The sequence below is a fragment of the Littorina saxatilis genome, linkage group LG17, assembly GCF_037325665.1.
Source record: "Littorina saxatilis isolate snail1 linkage group LG17, US_GU_Lsax_2.0, whole genome shotgun sequence".
Classification (NCBI taxonomy): Eukaryota; Metazoa; Mollusca; class Gastropoda; order Littorinimorpha; family Littorinidae; genus Littorina; species Littorina saxatilis.
In genome coordinates, this window is record NC_090261.1 from 48,112,252 (window position 1) to 48,129,989 (window position 17,738).

Consider the following 17,738-nt stretch of genomic DNA (forward strand, 5'->3'; position numbering starts at 1 on the left):
ATGGTTAATTGAATTTCTAGACATCAAAATGTTTCAAAATAGTTGTTTCCCTGAGAAACAGTTAAAGAAGTATGATGTATATGAATTTAAAGGGGAAAATGTACCCTGCAGTAACTTTAGCGAACCAAATCAAAACTATGCAATGATAAATCTCGACATTTTCAAATTAACACACAACAAAGGCACCCACAGATAATTCCTTTCGTTTTTTGGGTTCCCGTTCTCACGGCTTTTCTAACTCTGGTGTGAGAAACACAGCGGATCGCTTCGCGGCTTAATTGGATTGTCCCAGGCGTAGGGCTGCAGGTGCGCGGCCAGAATGAAGTGTTCGCTGAAGGACAACGGGGATTCCCGATGTCAAGGGGCTGAAGGACCATCATCACAACGATGCGAGGACCTTCAAGGTGCTTGGCACACCGGCCAGGAAGCCTCGGCCAGTTTCTATTATTGCCGGGCAGAACTAGAAAAAGCTGGGTTTCGGCTGCATCAGAGAAGAAAAGAAAAAGGAGGTGATAGGGCCGAAAAGCTTGGCTTTGGCTGCAGCAAGGGGTGGGCGAAGGAGGAGGAGGTGGAAAAGAAGGAGAAGGAGGAGACCGCAGCGAGCACCCAATAATCGATCCCGCGTACGCTCACCGGAAGGAGGAAGCCCCTGGGTCACCGAGCGGGGAATGCACCTCCTTTGCCAGAGAGCTGCCAAGGGAGGTCAAACTTGTTAATTTCCTGCTTGCGAAAACGAAAAAAGTGGGGGGTTCGGGATAATCGGAGAAGAGAGAGAAAGGAATAGAAAGAGAAAAAAAAGTTCCATCATGGCGAGGCTTTCTTCTGGCTGTCAACCCAGGACAGATTGTCTGGGGATGGGAAACAAAGGGAAGCCGGTCGCAATACCTGTCATCGCGATCACATGACAGCCAGCGTTCATTTGCCGCTCTGCTCTTTAGATCCAGTGGCTTGATCCGTCTTCGTAATGATAGTGCTGTGGTGTCCTCGCGCACTACCCCCGGCCTGAATTCCTCCCAGTGCACGAGGCATTCCTCTAGCGCTTCTTTCCCTGTCTGGAACTGCGGCAAGTCTTCGGGTTGTGTTGCAGCTCTAGGCATCCCTAGAAATGTGCATTCCTTGTGCCAGCATTGCTAGTTTGAGATTGTTGTCTGTTTTTACTGGTATCAATTTCTTTCGTTTTTTTATCCTTTTAAATTTATGTTTTATTCTTTCTTAACTATCATTGTTTCCAGATCAGAACAAGACAAAATGCTAACATTGAAAGTGCTTGTCGTTCCGCAAAGCGTAATTGTGCAGCGTGGTTGCATTGCATCGTTATGATTGCAATTTGCATTGATTGATACCGACAAATCAGAAATCTACATCAAAAACAATGGAGTAAAATATATACATACAGCAAAACATTGATGAATTCCACACCAACCAATACAGGCGATATACCAGCTGAATCGAAAGATACCGATCGCAAGACACACGCCGCGGGTTTATATTCACAGATTGGTAAAAAGCCGTTCTTGTTTTGTCTGGCATCAGCTTTTCTTCTTGGAGCCCTCAGGCAAAGTTGTCCCAGTTTGCTCTTTGCAGTTGTCCCATTACAGTGATGCGCGTGTCTGTCGGCTTCTTTACTGTTGTCTCCCTCTTACTGTCTCCCTTTGTAGTCTTCGTTGTCTTGTGACGCTAGACATAGGGCCGTATCGGGACTTCTTTGCTTGTTATTGCGTTTTTTGTCTGTCTCCAGATTTGTTTTTCGTGATGCTTTTCTTGATCTTGCCTTCTTTGGATTGTTTGCTTTTCTTTATAAGTAAAGCTTACGGGCTACGTTTGCTTTGAGTTTTTATTTTGTTTATTTATATTATTTAACTGACTTTTTTTTGTCTTTCTTCTTAGTTTTTGTTTTTCCTTTGAAGCAGATTAGCTTGGAGTTCGCATTTCTGTAGCAAATTGTTTTCTGGAAATTTGTTGAATTTAGCGTTTATTTAGTGTCAGTGAGCATTGCCGTGTATCCACCCAGCTCCCTCCTAGTAGTGGGTGTCTCGTTGAATCCTACACCTAAACAACCAGCAGCGATGGAATCGTACCCGGGCAGAGCGAGATGAAAGAAGCTTGTCCAAATCCCTTTGATTGTGTTTATCCTTACCACGACTCCTCGCAGAGAATTTCTCGGACTCGTTTCTATCCTTATTTTTTCTTTTTTTAAGAAGTAATTTAAACGTGAAAACCTGGCCAGCCCTTTTTGCGAGGAAAACGACGATCAGGGGCTGAGTTCCTCCCCGCCAGAGCCGGCAGTTCAACAAAAAGGCATCCTGACTTCAAAGGCAACCGCCTTCCCGTGTTGGGGTGTCTGCGACGGTCTGCCGGTCGTTGTGTATACATGCGGCACTTCATTTCACCGGCTCTGCGAAAGCTGAGGGGTGTTAGCAGAGCTAAACACGATTATCTCTCGGCCTTTTCTGGCATCAAAAAGCCAGAGAGAGAGAAGAAAAAAGAAGGCAAAAACCCGTTGTCGAGGTTCTACACTATCTCTTTTTTCTCTTCAAAAAAGAGAAAAACTCTCTCTCTCTCTCTCTCTCTCTCTCTCTCTCTCTCTCTCTCTCTCTCTCTCTCTCTCTCTCTCTCTCTCTCTCTCTCTCTCTCTCTCTCTCTCTCTCTTTCTTTCCCCACCCGAAGACAAAAATATTTATTGGAACAGATCCGCTTCCGAATTAATTACGCCTGTAACATGACCACAGCGATTCTGGTGATTTTTCCCCTATTCGTATATCAAATAAAGAGAGAGAATGTTCAGATACTCCACAATAAGACATGGATTCATTCTAATGTCCACCTCATAAGGATCTGGTTTCGGAGGCAAGTGGAGGGATCTTGCGCAATAGCTCAGATAACCTGGCAGACACAAAAACACGAGATATTAGACAAACGAGATGCGAAAATAGACCCCGGAGAAGGGGGAAAAAATGCGAGAAAGCAGCATCCTTTTTTCCTCTCACCAGCGCTAGACGGTGCCGCCACCTGGCCGCCATTAGGAAGGGTAACTCTCATTACAAGGGAAATAATTGCAATTTGCCCATTAGAAGAAACGACGGCAGTTTCAGGCTCGCGATAGGGCCAACGCATAGTTTTCGGTGTGGGATTCGCTGGTTTCTGTCTGCTCTTCGGGTTCTTTCACACTTGTACAGCCTGTCACTCTGAGGTCTTGAAATCAGCAGAATGGACGTGTTTTGTTTTCGTTCTGCTATTAGAAAATTATTTCACGAGAGTGGTAAGTCAATCACGATCAGTAATAAGTGTCTGTCTTATTTTTGCAGTAAGATTACAGTTTGTTTGGGCTCAAAATCCTGTGTTCTGAGGCACAGTTTATCACGGGGCATACTGTTTGGGATATGTAAACCCTTAATGTTCATTGATCAGAATTGATTCGTCAAACCATGTTCTCTGTCAACAGCATGGATATTTTAACAGAAAAAAACGAGCATTTCTCTCTCTCTCTCTCTCTCTCTCTCTCTCTCTCTCTCTCTCTCTCTCTCTCTCTCTCTCTCTCTCTCTCATCTCTCTCTCTCTCTCTCATCTCTCTCTCTCTCTCTCTCTCTCTCTCTCTCTCTCTCTCTCTCTCTCTCTCTCTCTCTCTCTCTCTCTCTCCTTTTAGAGCATGAACTTCAGCATCTCGAAAACACAGCCAACTTTCTTCCTCAGCTTATTTTCTCTCTGTGTGTCGCCGTCATCAGTAGATGGCTACTTGGGGGTCCCGCCTGAATGTGGCCCTCGGGTTCCCTCAGGACTGCAGCAATTTCTTCGCGAGATTATTCCGGGATGATTGGAGGGACGAGGGCCATGAAAACACGGGTCCCTATCCGATGACGGCAGTCGCAGGACCTAGGTAGTAGTAGGACCAGATCGACACTGGGACCAGATCAACACTAGACACTGGGTTCCTCTGAGAAGGATTCGCTTACCAGGGTCCCGTTTCTCTCCTGGTAGAATCTTGCCCCATAGTTCACATACTACGATTGGTATCTTTGAGAGAACGGCTGTATCTAGGATAGGACCCAGGGTGGAAGGCGTTAGAGACTACTTCTGGAAACAGTTACTTACATTCTATTGGTATCGACCTCTGATAAAAAGCTGTATTTAGGATAGAACCTAGGAGAGTTGATGGCGTAATTTCACTGGCAACAAATACTTACATCCTACTGGCAACAACCAGAGCTAAACACGATTTTGTAAGAAAGCTGTATCTAGAATAATAATTATCCAAGGGGATATGGATGTGATTGAGACTCATGGCAACAATACCTAGAGCTTACTAGCAACAACTCGTTTTACTTCTCGATCTTCTTGTTCGATGTCGTTCTCTCTGTCTTTCCGTGTCCCTGTCTGTTCGTGTCTGGGTCACTCGTATTGTCTTCGTGGGAAGAAGATGGAGCCGCAACACTTTGTGTGCGTCAAGGGACGAATTCAGTGCCTGATCAGCTCTAGCTTTCTGAGAGCTTTTTCGTCGTAAAGGTTTTCCTGGCCTGGTAGAAGAGGCGTAAGTGAGACTATTATCTCTTTAAGTTTTGCATAAACTTGGCAGTTCTTGACGAGACAGTTTGAGACAGAAAAATAATATTCACTTTTTAAGACTTTTTGTATAATTTCATTCTCCTGACTGTTTGTGACACTTATTTCTGAACACCGAGATAAGGCGTTTTCTGGGATTCATAATTATATTCCATTGTTTTGACTAGTTTAAAGAGCACTTTTACTGCATTTTAAAGAGATCAGTATTAACTAGAACTGCCTTTGGTGAACTCTACCAAAAAAAGTCTTCAGTTCCCGTTTTTCTGAGGGAAGATTCTTCAAGTTGAAAAGCTGTGGTTACCCTCAATTTCTTACAGTGCAAACAGTCCAAGGGAAACAACCCATGTTCTCTTCACTGCTTGGATCTGTTGATACGCATCAGGAAGTGGGGCATTTATCAGTAGAATTTTTTGTCTCCAGTTTGATTACCTTTTTTCCCAAGGAAATGTAAAATATCTTGCAAATATTAATGTTAAACCGTTTGGCGCGTTGTAGTCCACCATTAATTTGTATTTATTCTGTAACTGTTCTTCCGGTTGGATATCTTGAGGTAAAGCCAGACATTCTTAAACAGCGTGCAACTGTATTATTACTTCTAATAAGAAATCAATAATCTGATATAATTATGTCGTATTATATACTGAAGTAGGAGGAAAGATGTAGAGAAAGATGGAGGATAACAGGAAGAGGGAGAGGGAGGGGTAGATGGTTGATGAGGAGATGTTGGGGGTGGGACAGAGAGACGTTCGAGGAAGGAGCGGGGGGGGGGGGGGGAGACCCAAGTGCTTCACTTCACTTCCCTAAAAAGCACTTCGCAAAGCAGGTCACACTTGCCTGGGTGTCAGTCGGAGGCAAGGCAGTTTGAGTGATGAGTAAAATTGAGTTCGGAGCCCGGTTACTCTCTCGTTAGGACCGTGGTGGATACAATCAAGTCCTGGCCTTAATTTCAATTGCGCTCGAGCTCCCGCCGAGAGCCGTGGAGCTTCAGACGGAGGGCGAGGGTCCCCTCCTTCTCGGCCAGCTTGATTAGGGGTTCTTTTTATTGGAAAAGATCCTTTTCGGGTCCCACTGGGCGCCTGAGCCCAGCGGAAGAGGGCGAAAAGGTATTTCTGGGAGAATTTGAAGAACTCTCTGGGCAGAGCTGAGGAGGTGGGGCTGAGGAATTGTGTGGGTGAGAGTGGCGTGGGGATGGTGGGGTGGTAAGGGGGCGGGGTAATGGTTAGAGTAGGGGATGGGGATGGTGACTCTCTCTCTCTCTCTCTCTCTCTCTCTCTCTCTCTCTCTCTCTCTCTCTCTCTCTCTCTCTCTCTCTCTCTCTCTCTCTCTCTCTCTCTCTCTCTCTCTCTCTCTCTCTCTCTCTCTCTGAACTTCTTGAACCAGGAAGAGGAAACTGCAGAGAATTGGCTGTAGTTTTATTTATTTTTTGCTGCCGCAATTGCTTTTGATGTATCAAGTTTTAATTCCGTTAGGTTGAATGTGTCACCGAAACCCTTCTTTTGGCGGTCTGAACGTTTTACTCGAACTTCAGACTGACGTGCAGGTTTAGGCTGTTTTAAATTAAGCAGATCTATACTTTTTTGTCGCCGATCAGTTGATTTACACGTGGGAATTCTGAAAGCCATCGGGGGCTTAAAATAAAAATAAAATGATATGCTGAATTAGTATATATCCTTTTTGTTTCTAGCAGAATGCTATTCGCGAAAGATGTATTTTGGTCTTTTTATTCAGAAAACAAGTCTCCAACGAACAAACGAAACAGTCTCCTCACCTTTATAATGTTCTTCTGCTTCTGCGTTCGTGGGCTGAAACTCCCACGTACACTCGTGTTTTTTGCACGAGTGGAATTTTTACGTGTATGACCGTTTTTGTCCCCGCCATTTAGGCAGCCATACGCCGTTTTCGGAGGAAGCATGCTGGGTATTTTCGTGTTTCTATAACCCACCGAACTCTGACATGGATTACAGGATCTTTCGTGCGCGCTTGGTCTTGTGCTTGCGTGTACACACGGGGGTGTTCGGACACCGAGGAGAGTCTGCACACAAAGTTGACTCTGAGAAATAAATCTCTCGCCGAACGTGGAGACAAACTCACGCTGACAGCGGCCAACTGGATACAAATCCAGCGCGCTACCGACTGAGCTACATCCCCGCCCCGCCTTTATAATGTCGTTTAAACACTGAATCGCAAAAGGAACCGTTGCGTAATGTGCCGCCTGGAAGCCTAACACATTCTTTGGAGACTTTTATACCGCACACTGAGTGCAAAATGAATAATTCTGTACTGTGCCAGGCAGTCTAACTCACCAAATCCCCTTTTTTTGTGTCCCCCGGCAGATTTCAGACTGTCTCTTTTCATCCACCATGCTTGTATACAGGCTGGCTAACAGGGCTGGCTGGGCTGGCAGGTTAGCTGGCTAACCCCAGACACGGGCATGGTAGAAGTGTTCAAGCATGGTCATCAAATCGTAACCCAATCCGCCGTCCTCTAGCTAATGAGAGCCAAGATGCCATTTGGAGGACGAGGATTCGGGGGTCCCCTTAGGTTTCCAGCCCCGTCCCGAAAAATAGCAGCGTGCCCGGATCGCTTTCTCCCTCCTTTCAGGCGGGCCGCTATGCTTATCAATCACCACAAAAGCCCTTGTCGAGGGACTAATTTGTAATTAACTTTGTGTTTTCTGTTTCACTGCCGCGCTGCCTTTTTTCTTCGTCTTTTTCTGCGCTTCACCAATTTTTTCATTCTTTTGTACCCCCTTTTTTTCTTCATTCGATTCTTTCTTTTTTTCTTTCTTTCTTCTCTATCGTCTCGCTCGTTGGCGATAGGGGGATTCTATACGAGGAGGAGAAAATGCAACGTGATCGGGGAGAGGCATTTGATTGTGAGTGTGCAGCAAAGTGGATTTCGGGGTCCTTGCAAATGAACTTAGATCCTATTCGGGTTCCGTTGACACAAATTGTGTTGGGAGGCAAACTGCTTCCCCCCCCCCCCCCCCCTCCTCTCTCTCTCTCTCTCTCTCTCTCTCTCTCTCTCTCTCTCTCTCTCTCACACACACACTCTCTCCCTCCCCCTCTGTCTTTTCACCGGGACCAGCCAGCAGCCGCCATTGTGGCAAGGGCCATTAATCACGCGAAGTCTTCTTGGTTGCCTCCCTTGGTATGACAGCCCGGATGGTGTAACTGACCTGCTTGGCGAAGCGGAGGCCCGTGTCGGGACACAGGCGCCATTGTAAGGGGCCCGATAAGGGGGTAGGAGCGGCCCTGTAGAGGGGTGGGGGTGTGCATGAAAGTCCGGGGGAAAATTAGCGTGGACACGACTCCTGGAGACAGAGATAATGGCGGTGGGCGGTGCGAACAGCGAGCTAAGTCCTGATGACCCGTGACGATGGCTAATAAAGCCCTTGATGTCCAGGGGGATCAGCTTCAACAAGCCTCCAGCCCAGCGCGCTTGGAGACCCCCGTGACCAAAGCAGCTAGGGATGCTGAGAGACTCTTTGCTATCTCGAACCAACCATCTTCTCCCTGATCGTACTGGTCGGTCCGTGTGTTGGCCGATGGCGTAGAGATAGCGAAGTTGAAAGGAATCTCTTCGGCTTGCTTTTCAAACGACTTGAAACGACTGACTCTCTCTCTCTCTCTCTCTCTCTCTCTCTCTCTCTCTCTCTCTCTCTCTCTCTCTCTCTCTCTCTCTCTTCATATCTCCCCACCCCCCCCCCCCCACTCCACTCTCTCTCTCCGCCTCTCTTAGCAGGGACAGGGTGTGAACACATCGCACTTGAACAACTCTGGCCTTGTATTGTAGCGAGGCGTGATGACTCTTGTCGGGCGTTGGACAGATTTAGCACCTCCCTGTCCGGGCAGCTTGACCGTGTCCTGCTTAGTGCGAATAGAGGCTGGTCTGTTGTTGGTACGTACTTCTCGGAGTCAAGTGCAGAGCTAGATTTGCTTTAGCTGTAAATGGTGTACGAAGTAAATGGGGATGGTTAGTTGGTCTTGAACGACGGTGAACTCGCTTTTGTCAAAGTTAGCAATCGCATACTAATTACATATTATCTACATACAAAAAGATTATCTCTGAGTTCTTTCTGCTTGTGTCTTTTTTCGCTGTTCATCTTCCTTTTCCCTCATTCCGTGTTGAGTTTTGTGTTCCTGGTTTGTGAACGTTTTATGCTGGTCTTGCTCGACCTCAAATGTGTCTGCGTGACGTGTCATTGTGTCGATCGAACATGTGGTGTTTCATCCTGTTGAACTTGTCATGTTTATTTTGTAATAAAAAGGAAGAAATGTTTCTGTGCAACTGCTTAAAGAATTTTTCCTTTGCTTGTTCCAGGTTTATCAACGCCAGACGGCGAATCGTCCAACCCATGATTGATCAATCTAACAGAGCAGGCAAGTGACACTTCTATTATTGTTATTTAGTTTATTTGTTTATCTGTTTGTCGATATGATCGAGGTTTTGTTTGTCCAGTGGTTTGTTGTTATTGTTGCTGTTTGGGTTTATGTTTCATTTTTTTCTGTTGGTTGACTTGTTTGAATCGCTAGTTCAGCCGGTTCGGTTTCGTTTTCTATTATGGTTACTTTCTCGTTTTAGTCGTCTCTTGGTGACATAGTCGCACCAGCAGCGTAGTTCTGTCTAGTACCCCGTCAGTGATTTACGATTTCTCTGAGTAGAAAATGCTTTTTGGAGCACCCCAGCATAGTAACCACCACAGTATGGCCCCGGTTCCATCACCACTTTCTCCATCTCTGCCAGTCCCGCGGGGGTTTGGCGTCAACGTTATCGACTGTGTAGTGTCGTACGAAAGCTGCCAGGAAACTGGGTACTTGCGCTGATTTCAGGAGAGAGAAAAAAGAGAGGTTCTGCAATAAAAAGCATCCACCCCGCTGCGGCCAAGCAACCCGTGATCGCTTTTCCACACCATTGTCAGCGACCTGTTAAGACCGGGACTCTTTAGCGCGCTGCACGTGTCACGGGACAGTCACATACATCATTGTGGCGTCACGTCACTGTACTGTGCCAGGCTGTTATAGGGGCTATATCACCCTGTGGTTGGGCTATGCGGTCTGCTTCTTACCGCGGCTTGTCCGTGTTCACCCCTTGGCGGAAAAGCTTGAAGGCTGGATGAGGGTGAAATTCATGTTGATGGACATTGCTTTCGACGCGAAAGATTGTTTTGCTTTCGACGCGAAAGATTGTTTTCGAAGAATAATTGAACCTTGACGGAATAACGCCCACAGGAAACGCATGCAGTGATATGGAATATACTCTTTTCATTAATTAAAAGACAATCATTGTTATAAAAAGATGCACATATTCAAGGGGAAATAGCAATAGGATTGGCAAACATGGACTTGTGAATTCAGAAGCAAATATTGCTGGAATAGAGAGGGGGACACTTATCAACCCCACACGCACACACATGTACCCCCCCCCCCCACACACACACACACATGTACCCCAAAATAAAACCCAGTCGGGTCGACGCTAGTGCAAAAGCCTTAGTGATTTTTTTTCCTTGTCAAATGTTTCCCTTCTCCGTTCTTTCCGGTGGTGGCTTTGTTTTTGGACTTCACTGCGTGTGGAGTTTTTACGATGCCGTAATTTCACGCCTTGCTTCTTCCGGCATGTTTGGCGTCTCCGTGTTTTTTCTGTCACAATATTTTCCCCCTTTGCTTTATATTTATTTCGTTTCAAGCTATAAAACGAGATCAGCGCACCTAAATCCGTGCCTTTTCAGCCTCTGACGTTTGTTGCTTTTAAATGATACGTTCGGTGTGTCAAGCGTACTTGGTGATACAGTTTTAAAAGGGGGAGTCGATGCATCTTGGGGTATTGATGGCTGCCCCGATTTTCAAATAAGGAACTTTAATCTTGTCTTTCACATCGGCGCCATGCAGGAATGTCAACCCCTATATTACCGTACCCATTGAAATAGGTTTTCGTTGACTGAATATATTTTACCCAATCTTTTGTTTAAATAACGTAGCTTCCTTTTGTCTACTTATTGTTGTTGTTGTTGTTGTTTGTTGTTTGTTAGATAGTGTTAAGTTTTTTTTCTCGTATGATACAGATTTATATCCAAGACATGTTTATTTCAAAAATAAACAAAATACATGTACCACATATTTTAGATCTAAGCTATATTTGGAGCAGTTACTGTTGACTTTGAAAAGAATACATTTGTATAGATAAGGATGTAGTATTTGAACCAATCACTGTTGACTTTATTGGATAAGGATGTACTTTATACCAACAGGTCCTCCTGGAATGCACGCAGCCTACAACCCAGATGCTGGTCTTGGCTATATGGACCCTCATCAAATGCAGATGGGACCTCATAGTGAGTCACATTTCTTACTTCTAAGTATTTTAGATGCTCTTTTTACGGTCCAAGTGACAATATGGGTTAATAAGTACTAGAGAGTTTAAAGAAAGATCATTGCTAGCTTCCGTATCATAAAACAAAAAGAAATTGCAGGAATTGTCAGTTATTTGTTTGTGTCAGGATTCAGGGGTTTTTTTCTCGGAGGGGGAGGGTTACAAAAAAAACCGAGAGGAAGTCTTGTTTTTCTTTCTGTCTTTCGGTTTTCGTGTGTGTGTTTTTTTTTCTTTCTTTCTTTCTGTCTTTTTTTCCTTCATTCCTTTCTCTTACTTTCTTTCTTTCTTTGATATTTTCTTTCTTATTTTGTAACTTTATTTATTCCATCCTTCTTTCTTTCTTTCTTTCTTTCTTTCTTTTTTTCCTTCTTTCTTTCTTTCTTTCTTTCCTTCTTTCCTTCCTTCTTTCTTTCCTTCTCTCGTTCTTTGAATTTTGCCGATTTTCCAAAACTGACCATTCTCTCTCTTTTTTCCCCCCCTTCTCACAGGACTGCAAGGCATGCACGACATGTACGACCCCATGAAGGCTGGCTACTCTCACCTGGACGGCTCCCAGCGCTACGCCGACATGTACAGGGCCGCGGACATGTACGGAACACCTCCCTCCTCCTACTCTCAGATGTCGCAGTTCTCCCCGCCCGTACACTCGCAGGCCATGCTCATCCCCGGCCACCCCCACCACATGATGATGGGGCACAACGCCATGGGGGCCCACGGGATGGCCACCGCTCAGAGCCCTCCTCTGCACCACCCTAGCATGGACGGTATGGGCGGACACATACAGGACATCCACGCTGGATAAGGAAGGCGTTGAGAACCTGAGGAGTGAAATGCCTGACTTGACTGGCTGTCTGACTAAACTGGTGTCGTCGCGGAGTGGTGCGTGGTGTCCTGCGTTATTCTGTGTGTTCTGTGTGGACTTCAGGAGCGGTGGACCTGACTTCTGGACCTTCTGGAGAGACTCACAGTGTTTTTGTGTGTGGTGTGGTGTTGTGGTACGCGTGTATGTGTATGCGTATTCGGTGGAGAGGATATTCGCCAAGGCATCTACGCTACGAGATACGGGAAGCGATATCAGCCTGCTGTGCTGTGCTGTGCTGTGCTGAAAAGCGGCGGTGTTCTGCATTCATGAACAATAATTATTGGATGAAACACCAGACCTTGAAGGATTGTTTGAGCAATCGAAAGAAGCTTCATGTACACTTCCTGGATAGTAGTAGTAGGCTTTGTGCGTGCTTCCCCCGCGGACATTTACCTGACTGGATTCACACTGTCAGGTTTCTTTTCCATGACAGGATAGAAGAAAAGAAAAATAGTGCAAAAAGAAGAAACACGTTTGCTGATCAGAAGTGAGTGATCTCAGGTTGCGATCAGTTTCAACGGCGAATGTCACATCTTTTTGAGAGCACATGCAAGTTTGACAATTGCCGCTGAAAGTACGTCATCGTCATGACGTCACTGATGTATCTCACGCGATGCCGCGTCACCGTTGACTTTATTGCTTGTGCGTGAGCGCTCAACAGGTGCAAGTGACATATTTACCCAAACTGTGCGTGAATTGTTCAAAACGTCGTTGTAATTAATGGTTTCAGTGAGTCAAACTGGAGTCCTCTTGTGTGGGTTCTGTGACGTCACGGTGCGGAAATACATTTCATAGTGACGTCATACACACGGTATAATTTGTGACATTCTGATCTGGTAAGGTACCGAATACTGTGTCATAATAACCCAAAAGCAGGATTAACGTGGACACCACAACATCATCGCCTATCGTTGTTGACATGACAAGTTGGACTTCTTACGGATGCCATTAAAGATGTGACGTTAGACATAACAAAAAACGCTGCCATGACGTCATCTGATGCCATAACATTGGGAACTATGTTCCAGAACGTCACATGTGTGTTATGGACTTGTGAGTAAGAATCTGACGGGTTACTTGTCTTTGTATTCATTTGTAATGATACGAATATCAATATAAAAATCTTATTTTTTTCCTAAAAAAACCAGTCTAGTTTGGTCAAAATATTGTTTTTCTGCTAAGCACTAAAAACGAAAATACTATTGTTGACACAACAAAAAATAGTCAATTTATGAAGCGTTATGCAGTATGAAAGATGAGTTTTGGGGATGAGCCACTTTAAAAGAATGTTAATTTTGTTGTTGTTATTTTTGCAAGCCCAATACAAAGCCGATTCTAAAGTCAAAAGCTTACACATTTGAGAACAGAAAAGTAGTTGCGTGGCAATTGCACATAAAGAAAAATATGTAATCAAACTCATTCTTATGCTGAAGTTAATGATTTCTACACAAGGGACAGGTAATTTTTTTTTTATACAGCCATACTTCCGGAATATTACGTGATTACTGTTGAGTAACCTTTCCCTGTGTGAAACGAGACGACTTTTGATGTCATTGTTTTCTGCAACGCGTTGTTGTTGTTTTTTCTCCATGACGTCATGACAAAGAAAGCTAATACTGAATGATGACGTATACTTGCCAGATGAAAGAGGCGTTCTCCTAAGCAGCTAAACTTTGAGAGGTCACTCTTTCATAAAAATCTGCCATGCATATGATTGATTGATTTAGTACAATAATGGAATAACAATGTTTGTCCTTTTCGTTGCAAGTGCGATGAAAATGACAGATGCATATTCATAACAAACATAAATGTTGCAGATAACCTAGTCATTTTATTACGTTTCTCTTCATAACGATATTGTTTGCTGTGTGTCTGCTTAGTTTTTGTTAATCAATTTACATATATATATGAAACATAACACATGGACACAAAAACTTTAAAAGTGAATGTTAGTCCTCCTTTTTACTCTGGACAAAGGAAAGGAAAACTGTGTGAGCACGTGAAGTACAAGCTGAATTTAAAAGGATTTTTTTCTTCTTCTAATTTGACAAAGAGATATATATATAAAATTTATTTTCAAACATATTCATGTATGATGTCCATTGTGGAGGCATTGAAACACCGCGATTTTGCTTTCTGTTTGTGGCCATATTTGTCCCTTTTTGCTCCATCAGTTAATTTACATTACCATGTTTTAATTTTTGTTAATTTTCCTCTTTGAATTGTTTTTGTTTTTAAATGTCAGCAGACTACTTTTTTCTCAATTATATTTTCTTCCGTTCAATTTCGCCAAAGTATTCTTCATTAATTTGGTTCGACGTCTTTCTTGAATTTTTTTCGGACGTGTTAAACGTTTAAAAGCAGAAATGTGTGCTGGTCTATAAGGTGAATCATGCTTGAATTCGAGTGTAAGTTTGCTGGAGGCGTTTGAATCGGCGAAAGAATTACTTGCAAAATAAAGTAACTTTTACTTCCAGAACAATAATTGGAGCTTCAATTTGTTTTTGGTCTTTTGTTTAATTTAAATTGTATGCTGACTTCTGTTAACACTGAGTTTATTTGTGTGCGTGTTTACATATTTCCGTTGTGCATGTCAAGCGTAGAAGAATACATTATCATCTTGTACAGGGCATGACCGAAAAGCTTTAACTGAATCGGGCTCTTGGACAAAAAAAGGGGTGAAGGAGGGACGATGACTTTCTGCTTTAATAATGTTTGGGGAGGGAGAGGGGGGGGGGGCAGTGGGGGGTGGGAGAAGTGAAATTGATTTTAGTTAAAAGGCCCGAGGATGTGACATAATACCTCATAAACTGAATGATGATTTTTTATTTTTTTTATGAATTAATTGTCATTATGTCTGGATTGTTTGTGCGAGTGGCATCGACTGTGTACATGTATGCATTCCAGATAATTTATTTGTGCTTTTTTTTTCTTTGGAATACGATATCTGTCAGTCAAAGTTGTACAATAACAAAGAAAAATCTCTTTACTCCGACCTACTTGGTGAGTGTGAGATTGTGCATGTGTTCAGAAACGGACAGTTTAAACACCGTGTGTTTGTGGACAAGTTTATTTGTTGGTAGGAAATCTGTTGTTGTTTGTTTGGTTTCAGGCGGCTGTTAAAGAGTTGCTCCTGCCTTTTATGCAGCTGGAGGGAAGATGCTGAAAGCTGGCTGAATTTTGTGTAAATAACAAGAGTAGAAAAGGATATACATTGATTTATGCCAGTGCATTTTACAAGCAAAAATGCCGAAACATCTCAAACTTCGCTGCTAGTCATTTTTTTACTGGGTTTTTTTTTCATTCAAAGTTTTGCTCAGAGTTCTACACTTGCTGTTGGGAACGCAGAAGAAGAAAAGAAGTACACTTGCTGTACTCTATATTTTCCACCAAGTTTTGATTTATTGTTACAACATTATGGTTTAAATAAAATCATTAGTGTTTTTTTCAAGGTTTACATTTTCCATGTTCATTTGGGGCGGTTGTTGTACGTTGAAGTTTATTTTATCCCATTCATGCCAGGAACTAATACTTCATGACAAGAATAGAATTCTCAATTTAATTTTCCTGAGTATATTACCTGCTTGACAGACCAAAGCTAACATTTTCTCTGGAAACAAAGCTTTACAAACAATTGTCTGCCAGTAAATAAGCATCATGCATGTACTATTGAACATGAATCATACCACTTTCTGTTGCTGTTTTGTTTTCATGCCAAATATTGCGACTTCGTTAAGATGAGCACAAACAAAATACAAATCATGTTTTTTGTCATTTATCCTGTATACAAGTCGACTCCTGTAGTGCATGTGAATTTTTGGGTGTTGGAGATTTATATAATTATCGAAGAGTGCATGGGTCAAATATTTTCCCCTTCCATTTCTTTCTCTTACCTGTATGTATAAGCATTGTATGTACATTGGTTTAGAGGTATGTTAGTCATGACATCTACCATGACTTTAATGACTCTGACAGACATTTTTCAAAATGTATTTTCTCAACTATGATGTGTCTGAGTCATTCAGTGATTGTCGATTGAATTTCTGGACTGTGCAGAAAGAAAACAAGAACAAAGGAAACATATATGCGTGCGAGTTCAAGTGTTTTGTCAGAGCGTCAGTGTGTTTGTTAATTAACTATGAACATTTTTGTTTGTCGTATGAAGAAAAACTCAGTAAATACTTTGTATAACTGCATGAACTTTGTCGTAAGGGCAGCCCGTCTAATGTCCAGTGTTGAATCTGTGTGTTGTTTTGGGTTTTGTCTGTCTGTCTGTACGTGTGTTTACTCGTTGGAAATTTTGACAAGGGTTGGAGCTTTACTTTGTCGTCCATTTTTCATAGATACAATTTTGAATCGCCTTTGCAGGCTGACAGCTCAAAGTTACTCTAGAAATGCGGTGTGATACTCGCGTGTGAAGGTGTGAATGCTGGATAGAATGCTGCAGTGTGAATTATTAATTAATTTCAATAAAGCTGGAAATTGTATAACGTCAGATAAACATTTTGTATTGGAAGACAATCCAGCTGTAAAACTCAGAAGTTCCCTCCCCTGTCAGTTCTTTAAACTTATGCTGATTCGGAAACGGTGAATATTTTTGTCGGCCCTTTTTAAGATCATTGTTAATGAAATATCTATTAATAAACAGAGCAAACATTAATAAAATTTATTCAGCGAGCTGTTGATCAAGGTCAAGTGAAAGTAAAAAACAACTGTTACATTTGGTTAAATTATAAAGTTTGTATTTTGAAAGACTTAAAATGAGTTATGGCAAAGATGAACATTCTGAGAGCGCGCGCGAGAGAGAGAGGGGGAGAGAGAGAGAGTGTTTGTTGTGCTTAGACACGAAACGGTGACCTTTTCTGAAATAGCGAAAGAAGATCTACCTTTTAAAAAGGTGTAAGCCGCTCTTAAATTATTCAAGGTTACCTGGTCTTGTTTGCCGGAATCTCTTTCGTCTTTTAACTCAACATTAGGTTGATTTTAACATTTATTTCTAAGATCGTATATAGTTCTTGCAGCACTTGACAAATATGTTTTACGCTAAACTTCAGCTACTCATAGTACGAGGCAAACAGTGATCAATATAGGGCCTACATGACAACTAGTGGTGAACTTTCTTCTTATGAAATAATTACAATTGAAGGTAATTCTCCACTGAGTATAATTTTCTGTCCGATGAATGATGCGGAGGATTAAGTTGCACTGAGAGAGAGAGAGCGCGAGAGAGAGAGAGAGAGAGAGAGAGGGAGAGAGAGAGAGAATGTAAGTGTCAGAATCGTGACATTTTACCTCGTCTAAATCAAAACATGTACATGTGTTGTTTCTTTTTGTTGATAGTATACTTTTTTGGTTTTGCGCCAACATGTTTGCTGTACGGATGAAGGAAAAAAGCGAGCGAGAAAAAAAATAAAGGGATAACCTCTTCACAGCTGCATTTGTTTGGTTTGGTTTCGTTCCTATGGGTGTATCATGTATGTACATGTGTATTATGACTGCTGCCCATGAAGACAAAAAAAATTAAAGATGCTACGCAACTTCGCTTTGTTAATTGTGTAATACGTTCTGCTGTACTCTGTCTGCCTGCCTGTCTGTCTATCTGTGTGAGTGTGTGTGTGTGTGTGTGTGTGTGTGTGTGTGTGTGTGTGTGTCTCTCTGTGTGTCTCTCTGTGTGTCTGTCTGTGTGTGTATTACTCTAACTGTGTAAGTACATACACAACTCAAACATACCAACAAACAAACAAACAAAGACTGAGATTGACACAACGTCCTTTTAGCATCAGTTACCAGAACTAAATGGTCACGGCAAAATCGCATATATAAATCGCATGTTGACACACAGAAAGTAAATTACTGCTGTGATATTTCATGGCAACACAAATTGTGTCGATCTCTTTTTAACATATCTCTTTCATACACCACATGACACCACAGTTACAGCTTACGG

The 17,738-nt window shown here is 42.8% G+C and overlaps 1 protein-coding gene across 4 annotated transcripts in view; it reads left to right on the forward strand.

Moving 5' to 3' along the window:
- LOC138953640 (homeobox protein Meis1-like) overlaps window positions 1–17,328 on the forward strand; it is a 261,812-nt gene extending 244,484 nt beyond the window's left edge. For 3 of the 4 annotated variants that reach the window (XM_070325516.1, XM_070325514.1, XM_070325517.1), the window contains 3 exons: window positions 8,881–8,939; window positions 10,808–10,891; window positions 11,418–17,328. In XM_070325516.1, the coding sequence (XP_070181617.1) occupies window positions 8,881–8,939; window positions 10,808–10,891; window positions 11,418–11,731 (457 nt within the window). In that variant the 3' untranslated portion in view covers window positions 11,732–17,328. The remainder of the gene's footprint in view (window positions 1–8,880; window positions 8,940–10,807; window positions 10,892–11,417) is intronic. The other variant, XM_070325518.1, reaches the window with a different exon arrangement.
- The last annotated feature ends 410 nt before the right edge of the window (window positions 17,329–17,738 follow it).